General features: G+C 34.7%; 1 protein-coding gene across 4 annotated transcripts in view; it reads left to right on the forward strand.

The window, feature by feature from the left end:
* Positions 1-24,150, forward strand: part of Golga4 (golgin A4) — a 94,575-nt gene that overhangs the window by 3,038 nt on the left and 67,387 nt on the right. For 2 of the 4 annotated variants that reach the window (XM_046436621.2, XM_046436622.2), the window contains exons 2-4: positions 12,536-12,622; positions 17,838-17,936; positions 21,814-21,879. In XM_046436621.2, the coding sequence (XP_046292577.1) occupies positions 12,536-12,622; positions 17,838-17,936; positions 21,814-21,879 (252 nt within the window). The remainder of the gene's footprint in view (positions 1-12,535; positions 12,623-17,837; positions 17,937-21,813; positions 21,880-24,150) is intronic. The other 2 variants (XM_046436624.2, XM_046436627.2) reach the window with 1 other exon arrangement.

Consider the following 24,150-nt stretch of genomic DNA (forward strand, 5'->3'; position numbering starts at 1 on the left):
CATGTAAAGTATAATTCAAGTTTTATGGTAAAAACATATATATATAAAAGTGTATTCATAGGGCTGGGGTTGTGGCTCAGCGGTAGGGCACTTGTCTAGCATGTGTGAGGCCCTGGGTTCTATCCTCAGCACCACATAAAAAATAAATAAAATAAAGGTATTGTGTCCAACTACAACTAAAAAATAAATATTTAAAAAAGTGTATTCATATATACAGGTTGTGGAAGTATGTTTAAGAAGGATACATTCTCAGGTGCTGGTAACATTGAATATTCTTTTTTTATTTGTAATGTTTAGTTTTTCTTTATAACAGTGAATTGCTTTTGTGCAATAATAAAGACGTTTATATTAATTTTTAAAGATTTTTTTAGTTGTTGATGGACCTTTATTTATTTACTTATTTATATGTGGTGCTGAGAATTGAACCCAGTACCTCACACATGCTAGGCAAAAACTCTACCACTTGAGCTACAGCCCCAGCCCAAGATGTTTATATTATTAATAATAAAAATAAAGCTAGCTGGATGGTGGCTTAGTGGTAGAGTGCTTGCCTAGCATGTGTGAGGCATTGGGTTCTATTCTCAGTATCACATATAAATAAATAAAATAAAGGTCCATTGACAATTAAAAAATATTTTTTAAAAAATAAGGCTAGTTATAAGCTAGGATATTAGCTCTCCCAGTTTCTATAGCTTAATGCCTGTGGTGAGACTGTGTATTTGGATCAAGTAAAATCAGTTTGTGTATAAAATATTTAAAATAATTCTTTTGGATAATATATGTATTTATCCAAAACTCAAAAGTGAATTGTTAGTAATCTACTACTGATAGAAACTTGATTCTCTTCTGATTCCAGGCTTTAGCTATTCAAAACCCTTCAGAAATGAGAAATTCTGAATTATTATTTCAGGAGTAAAGGACTTTTTTCATGAACAAATTAAAAAAGAAACAAAAATGTTTTTCCATGACAATCTTTTTGCAAGAGTTCATAAGCACTTTTGTTTTCTTTAGCAAAGGATCTTCAATTTGTTTAATATGATCTTAATAACTCATAGTCATTATTTTTAAGTATATTTTTTCTTTTGAAGACACCATGCCCTCAGGGATTTAATGAAGTGTGAGAGGTAGTTCTCTTGCTTATTCCAGAAAATTTGACCAGCCAGACAGGTTAGCCCATGCCTGTAATCCTACTTACTTTGGAGGCTGGAGCAGGAGGATCACAAATTCAAAGCCAGCCTGGGCAACTTAGCAAGACCCTGTCTTAAAATAAAAATTTTCAAAAGGGCTGGGGATGTAACTCAATAGTAGAACACCCCTAAGTTCAATACCCAGTAACACAGAGGAGAAAAAGAAAGAAAATTTGTTTATTCTCCCCCCCTGCCCTCACCCCCAGTTCTGAAAATGGAACCCAGAGTCTCCCCTGATTTGAGCACTGATCTGTCACTGAGTTATACCCCCAACCCCTGTTTGTTTGTTTGTTTTAGAGAGAGAGAGAGAATTTTAATATTTATTTTTTAGTTTTTGGTGGACACAACATCTTTGTTTGTATGTGGTGCTGAAGATTGAACCCGGGCCGCACGCATGCCAGGCTAGCGCGCTACCGCTTGAGCCACATCCCCAGCCCCCCCCCCCATTTGTTCTTGGTCTACTTTTTTTAGTTATTTAATAATACTGCTTGTTATCTGCCACATATTTTTCTTCTCCCTACTTTTTTACTGTTAAAAATAAATAACATATGTAAACTATTTTGAAGTTTTGTGTACAATAAGGACAAGTACCTAAGGAATTCTTTAGTGCATTTTAGTGTGTTAATACAAAATTTGAGACATTCATTTTGGATTTTCAGAGAATTTGTGTGCATTACTTCCTGAGTCTCAGATTGTTTTCCATAGGTAAGATTGTCTGATAGATTTGTTTCCAGTACAGTGAATCGTCAGGTATAGATAATTTAGGGATAAATGAACCATTTATATCACAATATTTGCAAAACTTTCTGACAGTAGTGAGATTGATTAGAATTCTTAAAAACAAAACAAAACAAGACAGCCTTCTAATAATCTCCAATCACTTCTGTTTGGTTGGTGCTAAGATTATTTGAACTCCTTCTTTGTTGGTTGTTATTTTAACTAATCATTTGCTCAACTCTGATGGTTATCTGAAGACTAATAACTAAGTGAAAAAAATTATGTATCAAAGTTCACTAAATATCATTTAGCAGCACATGTATTTTGAATTTTTAAGTTCTTTTCAGAATTAACTTGATAAAAGATTTCTTCAGATTTTTATTCCAGCTGCATCCACTGAATATATTCAAGCAATCATATTTTTAGTTTTTTTCAAATAAAAATGACACTAGTCAACACTTATTGGGTGATTATTTTTAGCCAAGTATGTTTCTCAGTGCATTGCATATATCATCTAAATTAATATGCAAAATAATTTAATTCCTGTCCTCATTTTATGGATAAATTGGGGCTGAGAGTTTAGGTAACTTGTCTATGGTACACAGCTAAGAAATGGTAAAGCTGAGATTTGAACCCAGGCAGCCTGGCTCCAAGTCCATTCTTTTAATTGCTATGCTACATTTGTTGATTTGTTTTAGTTTTCAGCTGTGGTTGTTTTATAGAAACTAGAGCCTCTAAATTCTGAAAAGATAATCATCTTATTTTATATATATATACTCGGATATATATATATATATATACACACACACACACACACACACTAATATATATGTGTGTGTATGCATGTATATGCACACATATATTTAAGTTATGTTCTGTGTCTTGATTTATCTGATTTTTCTGGGTCTCTTGTTATATTTATTCAAATTGGTCATCTTGCTTTGCCTCTTTTTTTGTTCTGGTTTTGGGGATTGAACCTATCTTGAACATGCAGTGTCCTCCTGCCCCATGTCTTGTGTTTGTTGATTCGTTTATATTTATGAAATCCTGGAGGTTGATTCACTTAGGTAATTCCCACGGGTTTTCTCTGCTATTACCTGCTACTCCTGTGTATAGGTCTAGAAATTGTTTGTTATGTGGGTGGTGGGTAGGGAAGGGAAACAGTTCAGCAAGAATTCTTCCTCTGTCAGCCAAAACAAATAGGGCCCTACTTTGAAAGGTGATCATAGATTTATCATCCAAACATTCTTTAATCTCTTTAGGGTCAAACTTGGGTCACATGGTGGAGGTAACTAGTGTCATGAAGCCCTGCTAATCTAGTTTTTTTTCCCCTTTTTGCCATGCTGGAGATTGAACTCAAGGGTGCTCTATCCCTTTTTTGAAAATTTTATTTTGAGGCAAGGTCTCACTAAATTGCCCAAGCTGGCCTCCAACTTAATGATCCTCCTTGCTTCAGTCTCTGAGTAGCTAGGTTTATGGGTGTATTCACTTGTGCCCATCTCATTCTTGCTCTTTTATAACAAACTACTCCTGGGGAACAAGCTCATTCTGTGTGAAACCAGCCTTAATCCTTTCCAAGGATGGTACCCTTAATGAGCTAATCACCTTCTACTAGGCCCCACCTCTTAAAAATTCCACTCTCTCATATCACACTGAGGACCAAGTTCCAAAAGATGAACCCTTGGGTTACAAACCATACCACATTTTAAACAGTATCTACTCATTTCCTGCCAAAGTAGATGATTTGGCAAGCTGGCCTCAAACTCCTGGATTGATTTATTTATTTAAGTATTTTTTTTTTTTTTTAGTTGTAGATAGACACAGTAATTTTATTTATTTATTTTTATGTGGCATTGAGGATTAAACCCAGGGCCTCACACATGCTAGGAAACCTATCCCTGTAGAATAGCTTTTTTTTTTTTCTTCTTTATTTTGTGGTGCTGAGGATTGAACCCAGGGCCTTGTACCTGCAAGGCAAGCACTGTACCAACTGAGCTATCTCCCCAGCCCCAAACTCCTGGATTTAAATGATCCTCCTGCCTGACCCTCTGGAGTAACGGGGGCTATTAGTGCGCACCATTGTGCCAGGTAGAAAATGAATTATAAAGCATTGCTCTGCTGTTTTTCATTTGCAGTAATGATGTTGAGAAGTCTAATGCCATTCTGCTTCTATTTCCTTTTTGAAGTCTTAGCATCTTTCCATTATCACTTGTCTGAAATTTCATGACAAATATGCCTTTGTATGGATTTCTTTATGTATTTTGCTGAATATTCAGTGGGCGCCTTATGGGGACTTATGTGCTTAAATTTTTGGAAACTTTTAGATAGTTTGACATTTCTCTGTCCTTTGTTTTTTCTCCTATTTCCTGGAACTGTATTTAGTTAGCTTTTGTGTCTTCTGAATGATTTTTTTTCTCTTTCTTTTCTACCCTTTACATTCTATTTTTACTTTTTGTCCTACTTTTAAGAGATTAATTTATCTAATTATTAAATTGAATTTTTAATTTTGGCTATCCTATTTTTAAGTCTTTTGGGGCTGTTTCTTATTGTCTTCTGCTTTTCCAGAGTATTGTTCTTATATATGTCTTTTGTATTTCTGAGATTAATAAGGATTTTTTTCCTTTTGATGTTTTTCTTTTAATCTCTATTGATTTTGTTCTTTCTAGGTTTATTTCATGTTTTTGCCTTTCTCTTTTACATTGGAAACTTTTTCAAATATTGAGTGTTCTGGGCTATCTGGTCATGTGAGTCATGAACAATCTGATGCTACATGGAAGTAACATGTAATAGCAAGACACTAGTTTACTGCAAGGTAGTACTGCCCTGGCTTTATTATTGGGGGAAATACCCCCACAAGTTGATGACTGGAAGTCTTTTTTTTGGGGGGGGGTGATTGAACTCAAGAGGCACTCAACCACTGAGCCACATACCCAGCCTCATTTTGTATTTCATTTAGAGACAGGATCTCACTTATTTGCTTAGTGCCTCACTCTTGCTGATGCTGGCTTTGAACTCTAGATCTTCCTGTCTCAGCCTTCCAAGCCTGCTGGGATTACAGGCAAGCACCACTGTTCCCCAGCTGGTGGTCTTGTGTGTGTGTGGGTGCGTGTGCGCGCAGCGCACTGGGAATCCAACCCAGGTCCCTGAGTATGTTAGACAAGCAGTCTACCTCTGAGTCATGCCCTCAGCCTGGCAACTGGAAGCCTTTTAAAAGAGATTACTCAGTTTTTTTTTTTGTTTGTTTTGTTTTGTTTGAGAAGCATTCTGTTTCTTTTTTTCAAGCAGGGCTGAGGAAGTGGGCTAGGGGTTTCACAGCTCACTATGCCCTTTTAGTTTAATCATATACTTTGCCCTTCATCCCTATTTTACTGTGCTTAATGTCACAAGTCTTTTAAGCTTCTTTGCTCCATTTGCTCCACAAATCTTTTAACCTGTTGTTCTTCAGTGGCTTTGTAGGATTGGACAGAGGACCTGGAAGTATTTCAACCAGTTCTCATGTTGTTGGTCCTGCCTGTTCACTTCTGAGTCTTGCATATACTTTTTGCTTTAAGTTCTAAGTGTTTCCAGTGTTCTGGGATGAAAATAGGCTTGCTGCTTCTCATCTGTATTCCCTTCTTTAGATCCCATCCCTGGGGTGGTAATATCCTCAGTTGTTCCGAATTCTTTACTATTTTTTTGTTCACCTTCAGTCTTCTGAAAATTGGTTGAAATTTCTTATTACCTCTTTTCAGGGAGAGGAGATATATACAGAGATCTATAGAGAAAGGCAAGAGCATATAGTTATTCTTCCATATCTAAACAGGAAGTTTCCTTAAATTATTTTCAGATGAGTGGATTCCACTACATTGAGGGGCTGTTTTGGGGAGGTAAGCATTAAAAACAGAAGAGCAGTGTATCATTTCTGGCACTACTATCTTAGATATGATGTAAGGAAGATACTATGTTAAGAACATGATGAAAAGCTCTAGTAATTTTGGTAACTAAAAAGGTGATGTGAAAAATCAACCCCAAGTTATTGTAACCATTCTTTTAGAGCTGGGATATCAAATTGATCTGACTAATGACTTTTAGCAGTGTTGTGAGGTGGAGTCTGTAGTTATATCACTGCCATGACTGATTATCCATAGGTATGGGAGGGAGAAGGAATGAAATGAACCAGGTGTTATGCTTGTACAAAGGTAACATCTCATTTATTTGGAGGATAATTAACTAGGAGATAAATCAAAAGGCCTATAAGCAACCAAAAATGTTGACATCACCAGCTTTATATTTTATATATAATGAAAGTTATTCATAAGAAAACATTTAAAAATTTTTCATTTAGAGTTATATCATGATTATTTAATGACATAGTTTACAATTCAGTTAGCACATTTTCAATTAGTACATTTACTCAATTTCTAAACTAGTAGCAAGCTAGAATGGATGGAGAAGAAATATTGACAGGAGTGACAACTGACCAAGAAAATGTTAAATTATGTTCAGTTTTCTGGAATTAGTTAATTGATTTAGGAGAGTATAGATTCAAAGCAATTAAAAATCTCATTGAAAACTGAAGAAGTTTGGAGATATATTTATATCTTTATCTCTAACAATTCTACTCTCTTGAGTAATTTTTTATCGAATTTCCAGTAATACAGTCCCTTACGAATAAACTTTGATTAACAAAGTACTGACTTTAATATAGTTTCCTAGTAATATGAATACCCAAAATTTGTGTTTTTATTTAAATTGGGTTGTTTAACCTGGGATTGATACTTCTTAATTTCTATTTTTTGATATAGCTAAAACATTAAATATATTTTAGGGATCAGAGATTTAAGAGTTTGTCAGGCATGGTGGACTACACTTGCCTGTAGTCCCAGCTACTGACAAGGCTGAGACAGGAGGATCACTTGAGCCCAGGAGTTTGAGTGAGGCCAGTCTGGGAAAGATATTGGAAACCTTGTCTTAAGGAGAGAAAAAAAAAAAATTAGTGGCCAACTAATAAGAACTTCGTTCTTATAAAAACAACATGGTATGGTGAGAGCAGCTCAAGGGGTTGTGATTTGGTGGGCTGGGAGGAGCTGCTGCTTTTTCTTCTCTTTTTCTCTCTCTTTTTTTTTTTTGCAGCGCTGGGGATTGAGCCCAGGGCCTTACACATGCTAGCACTCTACTACTGAGTTGCACTCACAGGCTGAGAATCTATTTATTTTTAATTTAATGAAAAAAAAATAAGAAATTTGATATGTCTCTGTCTTTTTTGTAAGGGCTGAGGGTGTAGCTTGGTGGTAGAGTGCTTGTTTAGCATGGGCAAGATCCTGGCTTTGATCCCCAGCACTGATCCTTAGTACTGCGTGTATGTATACACAGAGAAAAGGTTGTTCTGTAAAACTTCTGTTTAGAGGTGTCTCCATTTGAAGTGGATCGTGGCATTGTTGTTATTGTTTTTACTGTGAAACCCAGAGAAATAAATCTGAGAAACAGTCATCTAAAGATACTGGGAAAGTGGGTAAGAGAATCAGAAGACTTGCATACTAACACAAATCTTGAAGTGTGAACTGGGCAAGCCATTTAAGCATTCTGGGCTTCTGATGTTCTCAGGATGTTGGGTATGATAATATCTGTCTTGTTTACCTTTCAGGTTGATTATGTGCATCAAAAATGATAAAGTATCTGAAAGCCTTTGAAGTTGTAGAGCATGTGTTTATTTAACCGTGCCTGTGAGATGCTTGCTGGCTATTACATTTGCCTGGAAGAGGGTGCATTTTGTCCCTGTTCCATGGTTGCTGAGAGACAGGTACTTCCAGTGTGTATAGGGTGTTATGACTGTACATAGGAAAGCATTTCTTGAGAGGGTTAGGGTAACATCTTGTTAGGTAATGAAAGTTATGGTACAGTGACAAGGTATTCAAGCTCATTATTCCTAAACATGACAATATTAGTTTTCTGATGTTGCTAAGAGGTTAACATGACTTTCATGCACAATAACCCAGTTTCTTCACAGTTCTGCAGGTCAGAAATCTGGCATGGTGAAACTGGGTCTTTTTTCTTTTTTGGTATTAGGGATTGAACTGAGGGGTGCTTTACCATGGAGCTATATCCCTATTCCTTTTAAATTTTTTTTTTTTTTTTTTTTAAATTTTGAGGCAGGGTCTTGCTGAATTGCTGAAGATCTCATTAAATTGCTAAGGCTGGTGTCAAACTTGCAATCCTCCTGCCTTAGCCTTCCGAGTTGCTGGGATTACAGATGTGTGCCACTGCACTCAATGGGTTTTCTTTTCTATTTTGGTGGTGGTGGGGATATTGAACACAGTGGAGCTTTACCCCTGACTTAGTTACATCCCCAGTCCTTTTTTTTAAATTGAAACAGGATCTTGCTAAGTTGCCAGACTAGCTTCAGACTTGCAATCCTCTTGCCACAGCCTCCCAACTCATTATGATTATGGGGGTGCACTATCATGCCAGGCTGAGATCCTCATTTCTTGTTGACTGTTGAAGGGAGGACCATTTGCAGCTCTAAGAGCCATCAGTTTCTTGCCATGTCTCCTGACAGGCATTTTGCTTTCTTCCAGGACAGAAAGAATGCATCTCTTTGCCTTCTAGATCTATATTTGAGAGGCTTATGTAATTAAGTTAGATCCATCCAGGTAATCTTTTGATTAACTCAGAGTCAAATGATTAATCTCGAATATCTTTTCAAAACTAGTTTTGTCATGTAATGTAACATAATAATGGGAGAAATATCTCACAATATTCACAGGGTGAGGGTCACTTGGGATCATCTTAGAATGCTGCTTACCACAGTGACTAAAATGGTTTTCCTCATACTGTAATTGAAACCTGTAGATAGTTAATAACCAGTTGGTGGACAATAAAATAGTAATTGTGAGCTTGAATATAGTGACCAGGTTTCTTAGCAGAATAGCTTAGAAAAATCTAACTCCAGATTTTTTATGGCTATGAGAATTAATCAGCCAAAGTTTGGTTTCAAGGAACCTAAATTCCTTTATATCTTGAAGTGAGGATAGCTTATTAAAGATCCAGAAACCTGGGATAACTGCTCAAGTACATTTAGATTCTTACTCTTGCAACTCCAGAGGGTTAAAAAAAGCCATCGGGCTGGGTTGTGGCTCAGTGGTAGAGCACTTGCCTCTCATGCATGAAACCCTGGGTTTGATCCTCAGCACCACATAAAAATAAATAAATAAAAATAAAGATTAAAAAAAAAAAGCCATCTGGCCAAATTTGCCAGGTGGTACTACTTTTCTGAGAACAGTGTTTTTTAAAACTTACTCTTCAATTTTGTAAAACCTCCTTGCTTTATTTTGCCAGTTTATACAGAGCTGATGAGGCCACTACTAGACTCTGTTTCAAATTTTTTAGTGCCAATTTAAAAAAGTCACAGTGAGGTTTACTTTTCAAGTATGTAAAGGTTATTGTTTAGGTATCTGGACATTTGAAAAGTTGAATTAATAGCCCAAACATTTCTTAGACATGGGATTACAGCAGAGAAAGCAGGTTGGTTAGAAGGTATTTGCTCTAGTCTTGTGTACTTTTCTAATTACTTTGCTAATGTTTTACTCCCTCAGGGGCCTTTTTAGAAAAGTAGATCTTACATGTGACCATTTATATTAGATATGAGTAGAGCTTCTTTGCTCCTGGTAACAGCCTTTGAAGCTGGCAAGGTAGGAGAATTATGGGTCCAGAATTATGGGTCCAGGTGTGGAAAGAGTTTATTAAAGTTTTTTTAAACTTTTAATAACAGCTGTTTCTGGAGTACTCAGAATGGTTGTAATTTAGTTAGAATAAACATTGTACAGGGACTGTGTTTTCCCTTCCCATTTTCTAAGTACAGTGTTGACTTTTAGTCATATTTTCTAGACATTTAAAGCATTGATAAGGCTTTATATCACATTCAACTATTTTCTTTTTTTGGCACCAGAAATTGAACTCAGGGGCATTTGACCACTGAGTCATATTCTCAGCCCTTTTTTGTATTTTATTTAGAGGTGGTCTCACTGAGTTGCTTTGTGCCTCCCTATTGCTGAGGCTGGCTTTGAACTTGCCATCCTCCTACCTCAGCCTCTTGAGCTGCTGGGATTACAGGTGTGCGCCACTATGCCTGCCCGGCTCAACTATTTTCTTGTTTAAATTTTTTTTCTCTTTTTTTGCTTTGCTAGAGATTGAATCCAGGCCCTTGCACATGCTAGGCAAGCACCCTACCACTCAGTCATACCTCCTAATCCTCTTGTTTAAAATTTTAAGATATTCTTTTTCTTGTTTTGTCTTGGGTAGTAGAGGATTCCTTAAGGTGACTTATGCACACAGCTAATTTCAGTCTGTCAGGTATTGATTTCCTGATTGGTCCTTTAGAATGGGTGTATGTGTTGAAATTCTTAATTAAAAGCAGCAGAATACAGTCTATCTGGGTAAGCAGGAAGGAATTTGTTTTTTTGTGGTACCATGGATTGAACCCAGCGGAGTTCTAGACTGAACTGCTTCTTTAGCCCCTTTTCAAATTTACTTTTGAGTTAGGATCTACTGAGTTACTGAGGCTAGCGTTGAACTTGTGATTCTCCTGCCTCAGCCTTCTAATAGGGATTACAGGCATGTGTCACTGTATTAGGCAGGTACTTATTAAAGAATATTCAGTAACTGAGAGAATTTCCTTGAGTGCCCTATAGTCTGGGCTGATTACTCCATCCAGCCTCACTGGGAGGCTACTCTAATAAAAATGTTGCAATTGCCCCAGTTTGGCAGCAACAGTGCATCTTTCACTTCACAGCTCATGTCTGCATGACTGTATGAAGCTGTTCTATGCTCACTGATGATGAACTTTAATTTTGCATGTCTATTTTCTCACATCGCTGACTTATGACTCAGTCTCATGTGGGTGTATCTGATTGGTAAAGCTCAAGTTACTGCCCCAGATAAAAAGAAGACTGAGTTAGTGAGTTTTTTTGCTTTTTTTTTTTTGTTTGTTTTTTTTGTTGTTGTTGGTTGGTTGGTTGTTTTTGTGTCTTTTCTCCCTAGTGTTAGGGATTGAATTCAGAACCTTGTGCATGCTGGGTAGGCGCTCTCCCACTGAGCTATATATCTCTAGCCCAAGTTTTCAGAATTGTAACTTATGAACTTATAAAAGTTGTTTATAGAAAAAAGATTACTAAATTTTTGTCAGATTTGTAGATGCTTTATCCCTCTTTCCAGATGCTGTCTCCCTCTTCCCAATTAAACTGCTCCTTTTGATTTCAAATTTTTTCTTTTCCTTTTTTTTTTTTGGTGATGTAGGGGATCTGAGCCCTTGTGCATTTTGTTTTCTGTTTTTGACAGAAATAGTATTTCTTTCTCATTGAGGGATTAAATAAATAGACTTATTTTTCTTTTGTATTTCAAATAAAAGATTTAAATCTTGAATAAAGCTTAAGTATAAAGTATAAGGATTCAGTTTGGTGTTTCTCTCCCCATATGAGTAAACGTTCATCCCAATACCATTTATTAAGTATCTGTCCTGATGTGAATTGTTGTTTATCATAAACTAAATATATATGTCTATGTATGTATATTATTTGTATATATGTGCACTATTTCTCATGATCTCTCAGTTCCAGCCTATCTGAAACAGTATGTGTTACATACTGACTTTAGATTTGACATCTCAGAGTTCTGTTTGTTCATTCATTTTCTCGTTTATTTGACAAATACTTCTAAAATACCTTTTATGTAGAGCTGTGTAGACTGTAGAAGGGTAGGCATCAAGACATTCATTTCTATGTGTAGATGAGTTCACATGTGTTTTGTTACAGGTATAGAGGGATATTGAAGTTTTGGTTTTATACTTTAAGGGCTGTTTTTCTCTTATTTTAGAGTAGACCTCAGACTCCTATTTTAAATTTTGGGCCCTTTTGAGGATTTTTGTATTGAGGATTTCAATAGTCAGGATGTCCTTAGTATCTCAGTATCCAGCTGTGGAGCACAAATAGATTTAAAGAAAGGCCTTTAACTGGAAAGGTAGGGAAGTGCTATTTTACTGTGCATTTATTTCCTTTTTTAAAAAAAAAATATTTACTTTTTGGTGTAGATGGACACAACACAATGCATTTTATTTTTATGTGGTGCTGAGGATCAAACCCGGGTCCCGCCTGTGCTAAGGAGCACTCTACTGCTGAGCCACAATCCCAGCCCTTAATTGTGCATTTCATTGTGCTGTATTCACTGTTTAAGGGACCTTAAAGATGGAATTAACAATCTTATTTTTTTTAAATGAACTTTAAAATTTGGAATCATATTGTTTTGCAGAAAAGTTGTGAAGTTAAGAGATTTCATATTCTCCTCATCTGGCTTCATTTCCCCCCAATATTTTCAAATTATGTTACAATCACAACCTTACTTTATATATAAAGAGACAGTAACCTTCAAAGAATTCATTTACCTAAGATTATAGTTCTAGTTGGCAGCAGAGTCAGGCTAAGGACCCAGTCAGTAGCCTGCCGTGGTTAGTTATATTTTAGCTATTTTCTGCTTTTCATGTGGTTGTGCCTTTCCTTTCTTTCACTGAGTTCTTGGACATGTACTGAGAGAAGAACTACCAAGTACAAAGTGTACTAGATAATGTAGTGTTTCTAATTTTTATAATTTTTTTAAAAATCTAGGCTTCCTCTAATTTGTCACCAACAAGAACTAAGAGCAGGACATCTTCATTTACAGAGCAACTTGATGAAGGTACACCCAATAGAGAGGTAAGTTTGAAATAGATTTCTTTAAGAAGAAATGTAGTCTAAAATGTAATGCTACTGTCAATAATGATGGGAAACTATTTTCAGAGGTCTATTATTTAATTTCTGCATATTGTTTTTATTAGTAATATAGTCTTTTAAAAAATATGATTATGCTTTTGTAAAGCATTTTTTAAGAACCTTAATTTGAGAAGATAGATATTCTGAATTTAATATTTAAAAGTTTCAGAATAATTTGATGAAAGTTTGTTCAGCATAGAATAATATGGGTAAAAACCCTGCATTTTCAATCTGGTGAGTGGAAACTGAAAAGTAACTTAACTGATTCCATACAATTAGCAGTTGACACCCAAACTCATTTTTTTTCTTTCTGTGAATCGTAACACAAATATAGAAAAGAGGGTAAGACATAAATGTGAAAATTAGTGAATTGTCACAAAATGAATCTCCCAGGTCAAGAAAAGAAACACTTCCAGCACTTTAGTGTTTCTTCCCTCCTGAAAGATTACTACCATCCTGAATTTTTGGTATTTGCCTTTTTATTTTCTTTATAGTTTTACCATGAAAGTATGCTTTCTAATGTGAAAATTATAATTAAGCATTTGGATTGTCTCCAGTTTTTGGCTGTTATGAATTGTGCTGCTGTGAACATTATTGTACATTTCTTTTGCTACACATTTATCTGCATTTTCATTGGTATTTACTCTGGAATAGAATTATTGCCTTATAGGATATAACTAGTTTTAACACTTTAAAGGATAATACTAGTTGTATTTCAATAGAAATTTACTTTCTTACCAGGAGTTCAAGAACTACTCTTGGGGCTGGTGCTATAGCTCAGTGGCAGAGCCCTTGCTTAGCATATGTGAGGCACTGAGTTCAATCCTTAGCACCACATAAAAATAAACAAATAAAGACATGTTGTCCACCTACAGCTACAAAATAAATAAAAAAAAGAGCATTACTCTTGCTCTATATCCCTGTTAGTCTTTAATTTCAGCCATTCTGGTGGTATTAGTTGTTTGTTATAGTTTTAATTGGCATTTCTTTGATGATTAACATTATTTGTCTGTTTATTGGCCATCTGATACTTTCTTTTGTGAAGTGCTTGTTTAAATACTTTGCCCACTTTTCTATTGGCTTGTCTTTTTCTTACTTATGTATAGGACATTTTTTTTTTTTTTAAATTTTTTAGTTTTTGGTGGTGCTATGGATTGAATTCAGGACCTAGTGCATGCTAAGCATGCTCTCTATTGCTGAGCTACACCCCAACCCCCAGGAGTTCTTTTCTATATAGTGTGTTTAAGAGTTCTTTATTAGGTATATGTTTTGTAAGTATCTTTTTTCAGAAGTTCTTAGTTTTAATATACTGTCCAATTTATCAAGATTTAAATTTATGGCTAGTGTTCTTTGTTACTTGTTAAAGAATGTTTTTTTTCTTACCCTGAGAGTATTTACCTGTATTATCTTGTTTTACTTTTCATATTTAGATTTTTTACTCCACTTGGGAGTGATTTTTTTAAGATAATGTGAGCTAGGGTTGGTTTTATTCCCTATGATATATCTTTCCAGCTGTCACATTTTTCCACATTGCTCTACATTTTGCAGAAGCTGTCCATTTTTGAGTGGCTTTGTTTCTGAGTAATCTGTTCTATTTCATTGTTTGCTTTGTCATTGATTCATATCACATATCTTAACTATAGGTTTATATTTTTGTTCTCAGCAGGTCCTCCCATCTTGATCTTGTTGAATGTCTTGGTTATTCTTATTATTTTCCATATAATTCTATATAAATTAAAAATATATTTTTTAATAATTGTACATGGACAGCATGCCTTTATTTATTTTTTTATGCAGTACTAAGGATCGAACCCAGTGCTTCACACATGCTAGGCAAGCGCTTTGCTACCGCCCCAGCCCCTCTATATAAAATTTTGAATCAGATATTTAAGTTCCACAAAAACAAACTCAAAGCAAAGCAAATACAGCACACTGATCACAAAACAAACCTTTAAGGATTTTGATTGAAATTACATTGAATCTATAGATTAATCTTGGAGGAAACTTTAATATTACAAATTTATAATTTTTTAGAATTACAAATAGTGCTATAATGAGTATTGTACATGTACATTTGTAATGCTATTATTCTGTAGGATAGAGTTCTAGGCATGGGACTACTGGGTCATACAGTATGTGTAAATTTAAATACTTGAAAGTTACATGTAAACTGTCCCAACAAAGGTTTTTAAAAAACCAGTTAAAAAAAATATCTATTTAGGAGTTGCCGTTGTAGCTTAGTAAAGTGCCTGCCTAGCATGCATGAAACTCTGGTTTTTATCCCCACTACCAAAAAAAAAAAAAAAAAGTAAAAAGTCATTTATTTAGTAGATATTGATACCATAATCAATTTTAAAATGTCATACCTATATTAACTTTCTATTACTATAATAAATGCCCCAAATAATCAACTTAGAAACGTTTGTGGGGTACAGTGGCAGCATGTGCTAGATATTTAGGAGGATCATGAATTTGAGGCTAGCCTCAGCAATTAGTGAAACTCGCTCCCTGCCCCCCCCCCCAAAAAAAAAAAAAAAAGGACTGGGAATGTAGCATAGTGGTAGAGCATCCATTGATTAAATACTCTGGGTTTCCTGGGCTGATGTTTTTTCCTTCCATCTTTATATACTCTTAGTCTTTTTATTTGTGATTAGGGCTTGGGAAAGTTAGATACCTTTTTCTCTTTTTTTGATACTTTTTTTGTTTAAAGATTCTATGTATAGGGCCTGAGGTTGTGGCTCAGTGGTAGAGCGCTTGCCTAACACATGCAAGGCCCTGGGTTCAATTCTCAGCACTACATAAAAATAAATAAAATAAAGGTATTGTGTCCAACTACAAATAAAAAAAATTTTAAAAAAAGATTGTATATATAGTAGAGATATCTAAATAGACAAAATATAGACTTGAATTGTGGTTTGAATTTGACCAAGGGATTCACTCAACCTGTGCTTCATATTTTCTCATCTGCTGTGCTATAGACAATTTATTCTTGTATCTTCTGTAGGGTGTATCATCATAGCTACTTGGCTAAGGTATACAGAATCACAAATAAGAATGTAGAATTTAGTATAAAGTCACTTCTTTAATTGTATCCAAGGAGTACCAGTTATTAACATTACATAAAAGATCTTAAAAATCTTTGTCTTCCTCTCCTCCCCGCCCCCATCACCGAGCAGTGCATCTCTGTGGGGTTAAAAAACCAACACTAACCAACCAAAAAACTTCATCCTATCTATAATTAGGGTTAATAAAGGACTGGGTGAAAAATTAGTAAAGGTTCCAGTCAGTATCTATAACCTTACAGTACTGAGATGACATTAATCTTTCACAGATACTGAGATGTTCTTAAGCTTTTGCAGATGCTTATTTTCAGAATAAGTTCTTTATTATATATTATGTAAGATCAAGTGAGGCGGGCAGTGACCAAAGGAGGCAGATTTAAAAAGGCCGCCAAATGAGGCTTTATTTGAGATATCACTCCCGGGGGAACTCCATCAGACCGACAGAGTGGACAGGAGAAGGGTCTGAGGAGAAACCGCGTGGGAGCTCAACCGGACTGGGATTTTATGGGGCTCACGGCAGGAAGGGAAGGGCTTGGGACAGGAAAGGGGATTTTTAGGGTCCCTTGTCCTGCTGGAGTTGGTCAGGGGAGCTGGCTGAACTCCAGGATTGGCCAGGGGGGCCTGCTGATTGACAGGTGTTTCTGTCAGCACTTGATTGATGTTTCTTTTCCACGTGGGGTGCTTTGTTCTAAGTCACCGTCACCAACCTAACATCTTATAGTAAATATTTATTATATATTACATAGTATGTTATCTAGTTTATTATATAACATTAACTGTGAAGTTAATATTTTAAAGTTTTTATTTTGGGATAATTATTGATGTTTAGGAGGTCATAAAAAATTGGATTGGGGTAGGCCCTGTGTACCCTTCACCCACTTTCCTTAAATAGTAACATCTTGTGTAATTATAGTCTACTACCCAAATAAGGTGACTGACATTGTGACATCCATAGAGTTTATTCAGATTTCACCAGTTTTACATGTGCTTATCGTATGTGTGTTTGTGTATGTAGAGTTTTATATAGTTTTATCGTGTGTAGATTTATGTGACTACCACTGTTAATTCATTTTAGTTATAATTTCTATATTTAATTTGTGATTGCTATTATTTGGTGTAAAACATAATTTGTGAAAGAAAAGTGAAGTACAGAAGAGACTCTATACCAAAACAACTAGTGTAATAGAATTTGTCTTTAAAACTTAAACATTTCCATTTTAAAAGTTTTTTCTGTGCATATATTGGAGAAAAGTAAATTTGCATGTAAGTATAAATAAGTGATAATTTAATTTTTTGGTTCTATTTTCCCTATAACATTTCCATGCTCTTTTTGAATATATAAAAATAAATGATTCAATATTTATGAATGTTATTCTAAGACTTTATGTTCTTTACATGCATTTTTTAAACCTACTTTACAAAGGTATGATGGACATGTAAAAGGTTGTTATGTATACAACCAGTGAGTTTGGGGATACATATATACCTGTAAAACTCACCACCATCATGGCTCCAGATATATCTGTCACTTCTCAAAGTTTTTTCGGTTTCCCTGATAATGCTGATGAATATTATTATTGATAATAACATATAAAATCTGCCCTTCTAGAAAATTTTACACATACAATACAGTATTGTTAGTGTTGGCATTATGCTATATAGAAGATATCTAGAATTTCTTTATCTTGCATAACTGAAACTTTGTTTTCTTAGGTATTATTTTTATTGGTATGGATTTTTATATCAAATTGCCAGACATGCTGTGTGCCATGATGCCTGTTGCATTTATTATTTGTATACCAGTAAGCAAGTTGTTTGTATATTGGGCTTTGAGATCTGAAACTGATCAATTTATCTCTTTTCCTGACCTTTCCCAACAACTTATTTCTCTTGTGGGGGATGATGGTGGTGGTGGTGGTGGTGGTGGTGGTGGTGGTGATGGTGGGGATGATGATGGTGATGATGATCATCATCATGTGTCCATTATAGTGTTGTGTGTACTGTGTGGTGAGAACACTCTGCAACATGACATTATGATTTGTTTTTCATCATTTGTTTTATTTTTATACCTCTGCTTATTACACTGAATGAGACAGCTACTAGCCGGGATGATAGCAGAGCCTGCTTTTCTCTCTGAGTATACTATCTTTGCTTTGGATTCCTCCAAACAGCCTAAAACACAGAGTGACAGTGTGGTGAGTTCTTCCACCGCTTTCTGCATTCCCTCTGTGGGGAAGCAACATCATTTGGCAATTGTTGCAGCAAGTCTTACATTGCTTGTAACTTACCTTCTTTCAAAGCACTTTCAGTGTCCTGTTGCTAACACTGCTCTAAAAAATCAGAGAGTAAATTGCTGGTGGCTGGTGTGCTTTTTGGTAGCTTCGTAACAGCAACAAAATAACACTTTTCACTAATATATTGGAGGCTGCCTTCACTTGGTCTAAACTATTAAGTTTTCTCTTTGGGAATGTTGGGTGATTGATTTTGAAAAAGGTATGCATTGGTAGAAACTTCTGTTCTATTGGTAAGAAGCCAAGAATATTTTGAGATGTGACTCATATTTTCAGGGGAAAAAATGTTATTGTATAACAGCAGATAGGTAGGTTCTACTACTACAAATAATCTACATTATTTTGCAGTTATAACAATTATAGTTCTCTGAGCATTGAACATCTGAAAGGAAATAATGATTTTACTTTTTAAATTAAACTCATGTAATTTTTATTTTGGAAAATCGGACATTTTCCTATTTACCTGGTAAATCTGTAACTTATCTATAAAAATTTAGAATGTTTGCCCAGTAAGGATAGCTTTTGATGTTAGATTGGACACTAACTGAACTGGGATGGCAGTTTTTCACGATAAGAACTGATTTAACTTATTAGATAGCTTATGGTAAAAGTAGCACTTTCCTGTACTTAAGTCCTCTGTAGCCAATGAAGTCTTGTTTGCATATGGCCAGTAGCCATTTTTAATTATTTTTTAAACTTGGTTTTAGGGAAGAAAACAACTCAGGTTGAAAATGGAATGTCTAGTGATATCTTAGAAACTGGTCTCAAGGAAGATGATTTCTCTTTGGCTTTGGCTACAAGTGACATCTGTTTTCAAAACTGATTTGGGAGTGAGTCAGGAATCCCAGTTGGAAGTTGCCAGTTCACTTTAAAACAGAGATTGATCTGCTTTATACTTTGCATAGTAGTAATAGAACCTTTTTTTTTTTTTTAAGGAACTGCATATGGCCCCATTTCCATAAATATGAAACATTAAAATCATTTGTAATGAATATCTATCCTGTTGTCAAAAATGCTATTTAATGTAAAAGTGGGAGCTTTAGAATTATTTAAAAATAAACTTATGTGGACTAAAAAAGTTTTCTTATTAAATTTGTATTTGTTTTGATAAAAACTTATTTTTCTCCATGAAACAAAGAGAAACTATATACTAATCTGTTATCACAATAAAAATTTAGTGTCTAATTCCATCATGAGTTTACCAGGTGCTGACTTTTCTTTCAGTTTTTTAAAAAAGATATCTCTTTACATTACATTCTAAAAATTGGTGTAACCTTAGTGCTCAGAAGTTCATAAAATGGTTATAGAGAGATTGAGGGGAAAAAAGGTAATTGCAGACAAATTTGGCAGGGAACTTGTGTGTGCTTTTTAATTAAATACACACTTAAAGAGTTTTCCTGTTAACCTAAGAATTTCTGGAGCTGGGCACAGTGGTTCACACCAGTAATTCCAATGATTTAGGAGGCCCTAAGTAACTTAGTGAGACCATGTCTCAAAAACAAAAACAAAGGACTGGGGATTTAGCTTGGTGTTAAAGTACCCCTGGGTTCAATCCCCAATAAAACGCCCTCCCCTCAGAAAAAGAATTTCTTCCAGTGGAAAATATTGGTAAACTCAAGTATTGACATTTATTGAGCAAGTTCTTCAGGCTTCTGTCTGGGAGAAGGTCTCTCAGAGGTCTTATTCTGAAGGAAGTGACTGCACAAGAGTTTAACAAGCATTCATCAGGAGCTTATTAGGTAGAATGTAGGGCCTGGGTACCAAGATGAAAACACAGGGTTCGTGTCCTCAGAGAGTTTAGTAAAGAGAGATATTAACATATATATGTAGTAGAAAGGAATTATGGCTTCATAGAAGAACTACAGGCATGGAGAATATGCTGCAGGTAAGCCATATGAAGCTTCATAAAGAAAGGGGCATGTGAAAATTAAAAAATGAAGGGGAATTTACCTGGAAGAAATGGCAAAAGCATTACAGATAGTGACAAAATCACAAATTTTGCTCCTAGAGATTTTCAATTTAAATTTAGGCCAAAATTAGTATTTTAGACTAACACTTTGTTTAGCTGTCCTGCATTTATTTATAATACATAAACTGTCCCATATATAAACTGAAATATTTGAAATATATTTGTAGGGAGGAAGAGTTTTTAAATGTGCTATGTGTGTTAGATAGGTGATATTTCAGGTAGTTGTTCAGCTTTTTTATAGGGACCACAATCATGTGTCAAGTAATTTACTTAGAACAGGGACCTTCACTCTTCTTCCCAAGCTATTTTATAAAGCCCTTTCATTTTCTTTCTTCATAGTTTAACCATTGCTTTTCAGTGTAGTATATTTTTAGGGCTAAAAAGAATTCATTGTGATGATGCATAAATATATGCCATATATGCAATTTGTAATTCTTTGAAATGGCAGAGAACAGGAAGATAAAAGTTAATTCCTGTGTCTTCCAGCATCTTTTCTGTGTAACTTTAAGCAATGTCTTGGACTGATAAAATTTACTAGCTTTTTATTTAGTGGGAAGAGAATATACTTAAAATTTTTTTATTGAAGAAAAATTTAAGCATATTACAAAAGTACAAATAGTACTAGTGGTAGAAGAATTCTGTTCTCCTATCCCCTTATCTATTACCTAGTGTCAAGAATTAATAACTCATTATCATCCAGTTTTATCTATTACCATCCTACTCCTATGTTTCCCTAACCACACCACTACCACCCTTCCTCATATGAGCCCCCCCCCACCTTTAGATATTTGAAGCAAATTAAACTTATTTTGTCTGTAAATATTTTGGTATGTATCTCTGAAAGATAGACTAAAATTTGAAACCACAGCAGATTTATCACACCTAATAGTTAATTTCTTCCTATTAAATACCTAGTTTGTGTTTAGAAATCTGGGAACACACTGCAAAATTGTGTTTTCTCCACTTATGTTTATGACATGTTAGATCAAACATTTGTCATTTTTTTGGTGGGCTGTAGAGGTAGGGAAGCATTCTTCAGCTAACCAGTTACTGAAACACAGTGGCCAGTGCCCTGTGGAATGCTTTTGTTTGAAACATGGAATTATTTTATCATGAGCTACTTCTGTAATACTAACAACTTGTTGGTAAGACTCAGTGTAATATAGAATTGTGAATCTCAGGGAATCACATCACCTATGAAATCAATGCTATGATGTAATCAGAATGTTGCTTAACTTGGAGCATTGTCATACCAACAGAACAAAACAAAAGCTTTTACATGGAAAGAAGAGATTAGTAATTTTCTAAAAATGGTGGCAGTAATTTCTTTTAAATTGCTGGCTTCAAATGAATGAGGCATTTCCATTTTGTTATCAAGATATTTTTCATAGCTTAAATAATTTGAATATGATTTTATTGTAGGGAACAACTAACATTATAATTCTTTTTCTGGATAATTTTCTATTTGAATGAGTTGTGCTAATTGAATCCCCATTCCTTTTTGTCATGGGGAAAAACTTGGGGACATAATGGGAAGAGGTATGTGATTAGTTTGAAGTAAATTTTGTTACATACTAATCATTGGTATTTAGGTCCATATGTTACACAAAATGAATTTTCTAAAATACTTACTATACTAGTTTTGCCTTGCATGAAAGCATTCTAATAAATGAATAATTTTTTTTTTTACTAATTTTGTTTAATTGGTAAATGTGTCTAATAGGATTTGGCACTTAGACTTTGTTCTTAACAGTTTTAAAACTTGAGTTTTCTGTTCTTTTTTTTTTTATGATGTTTTTTTCTTTTTCTTAGAATGCATCTATCCATGCCACAAAATCTCCCGAAAGTGTTAATGGAAGTGAACCAACCACTCCTCAGGTCTGTTACTAATGATATTTTTTAAAAAAACTAACTTTGGAGTAATTTGACCAATGTTTATTAATTATAAGTATTTGATTACATTATAAGAGTGATGTCCAAATATTTGATATAGTATGTATGGTAAATACAGGTTTGTTCAAAATTACTTGGAAAAAGTTTCAAGTGAAAGCAAGATTCTCTTATGCCACATTTAAAAAATTAATGACAGTGAAGTGAAAACATCAAAAAAATGAAATCTTACTGTATAATTGTAAAAGATTGTGGGGATAGCCACATTGTGAGACATGGTGAATTATATAATCTGAAGGATGAATATGAAGGAAGTGGGATTTATTTTATTAAAGTTTGCTCTAATGCAAAGTGTTTTACTTCTAGAGAATTAAGGTTATCCTTGATTTGAAAAATTACATGTAGAGTAGGGCTCAGGTGATTTTTTTTGACTCCTTAAAAAAATCATAATGATAGTCGTGTTTGAGGTAAACATGTTTACTTCGGTTTAATGTTGATAGTTATCATTAACGGTTAATCGTAATGGACACATGTGAACTAAGTACCAAGTTTATGGGAAGCACTGTGGCAAGGGTGTGTGTTTGCACCTGCCACAATAATAGGAAAATAATAATAGGGCTTATGTATATAAGACACTATTCTGAGTGTTTTAAATGTTTTCACTCACCAAATCCTCACAACAACCCTATTAGGGCAGTGCTATAATCATTCCTACTTTACAAATGAAGAGTCATCTCAAGGGGACCCTTGTTTCTTTAACTTCTTGTCTCTCTGGCTATCATTGCTCCTTGTGTTTCACCCTCACAAAGACAAGTTGGCCTTCAAAAATTACATCTCCCATTCTTGGGAGGAAAGAGTAAAGATTAGGACAAAAGGTATATTTTGTTTTAACAGAAAAACAATAACTGCCTCAAAAGATTACATCCTATAGATTTTCTTTTATAATGTCTATTACTGAATTTTGTCAAATGGTCTACTCTTGACTGAAAGAGTGTGAGAAAAATTAAAAAGTAAAAAATTTAGTAATTGAAATGTAACAGTATCATAATTTAATATTTACAGAAAAGGATGATTTATTCATTATACAAATATACCTTTGTACCTAGCTCCTGGAGCCTACAAACAAATTGTTAGCACCTGCTGGGGAGCCCTTGTTCTCCCTTTCATTGCCTTCCCTCATTCCTAAGGATAATTGTCTTGGCTTTTAACACTACAGGTTAATTTTGCCATCTTGGGAACTTGATGTAAGTGTGCACTCTTGTATCTGCCTTATTTAGTTCAGTGCTCTATGAGATTTATCTGTATTCTCTGTAAATCATTCATTCCCATTGCTGTTTTAAGTTTCCATTGGTGAACAGGATTGACAGCTAGTGTTTGAACAGACTAAATTTTTTTTATTATCCAGTCTATAGATTGACATCAATAGTATTTATATATTTATACATTTCTGTTGATATATAGTTAACAATGAATTGGTGGTTCAGAGAGGGTACTTGTGCGTTAGCTTTAGTAAAAATGTTAAATCTTCTTAAATATGGATTAAATATATACTCATTAATGCTGTATGTTTTCTATAGTTTTAATTTTAGCCATCCTGGTGAATGTGGGGTGATACCATGTTGTAATCTTTGATTTGTATTTGAGAAGGTGAATATTTTTACCTGGTTGTATTGTTACTCAGAACAAAACTGGGGTGGAAGAAAGGCAGATTGGATATCAGGTGATAGTATTCATATCACGTCAGTTATGGTTTTACGTATTTCATATATATTAATTTATTACTCCTCAAAACTACCATATGAAAGGAGTGTTACTGTTATCCTCATTTTAAGTAGGTAGAAAGAGTCACAGAGAGGTTATGTAACTTGACTAAAGTCCACAGCTAGTAAATGGTAGAGCTATGTAACTACACAGACTTATGCCTAACAAGTCTGGCTTCATAGCCTGTGATCTTAGCTCTTATAACTAGGATAGCCTGCCACTTAAACTGTAATGACATTCTTTTTTTGTGTGTGTGGTTGGTCCAAGGGCCCCATGTATGCTAGGCAAATGCTCTATCATTGAGCTACATCCCCAGCCTTGATGACATTCTATTGAACTTGAGATCCTCTTGCCTCAGCCTCTTGAGCCACTGAATTATTTTTAAAGTCTTTTTTTCCCTCTGTGATGATAATTGTTAATGTTTGTATATTTGCCACATTGTAAGCACTTTGTATGTATGAGCTCATTCAGTCGCTTGGGTAACTATACAAGGTGGAT

Source organism: Marmota monax, unplaced genomic scaffold, assembly GCF_021218885.2.
Source record: "Marmota monax isolate L192 unplaced genomic scaffold, Marmota_monax_Labrador192_F-V1.1 WCK01_AAM20220418_F8-fsc00021, whole genome shotgun sequence".
Lineage (NCBI taxonomy): Eukaryota > Metazoa > Chordata > Mammalia > Rodentia > Sciuridae > Marmota > Marmota monax.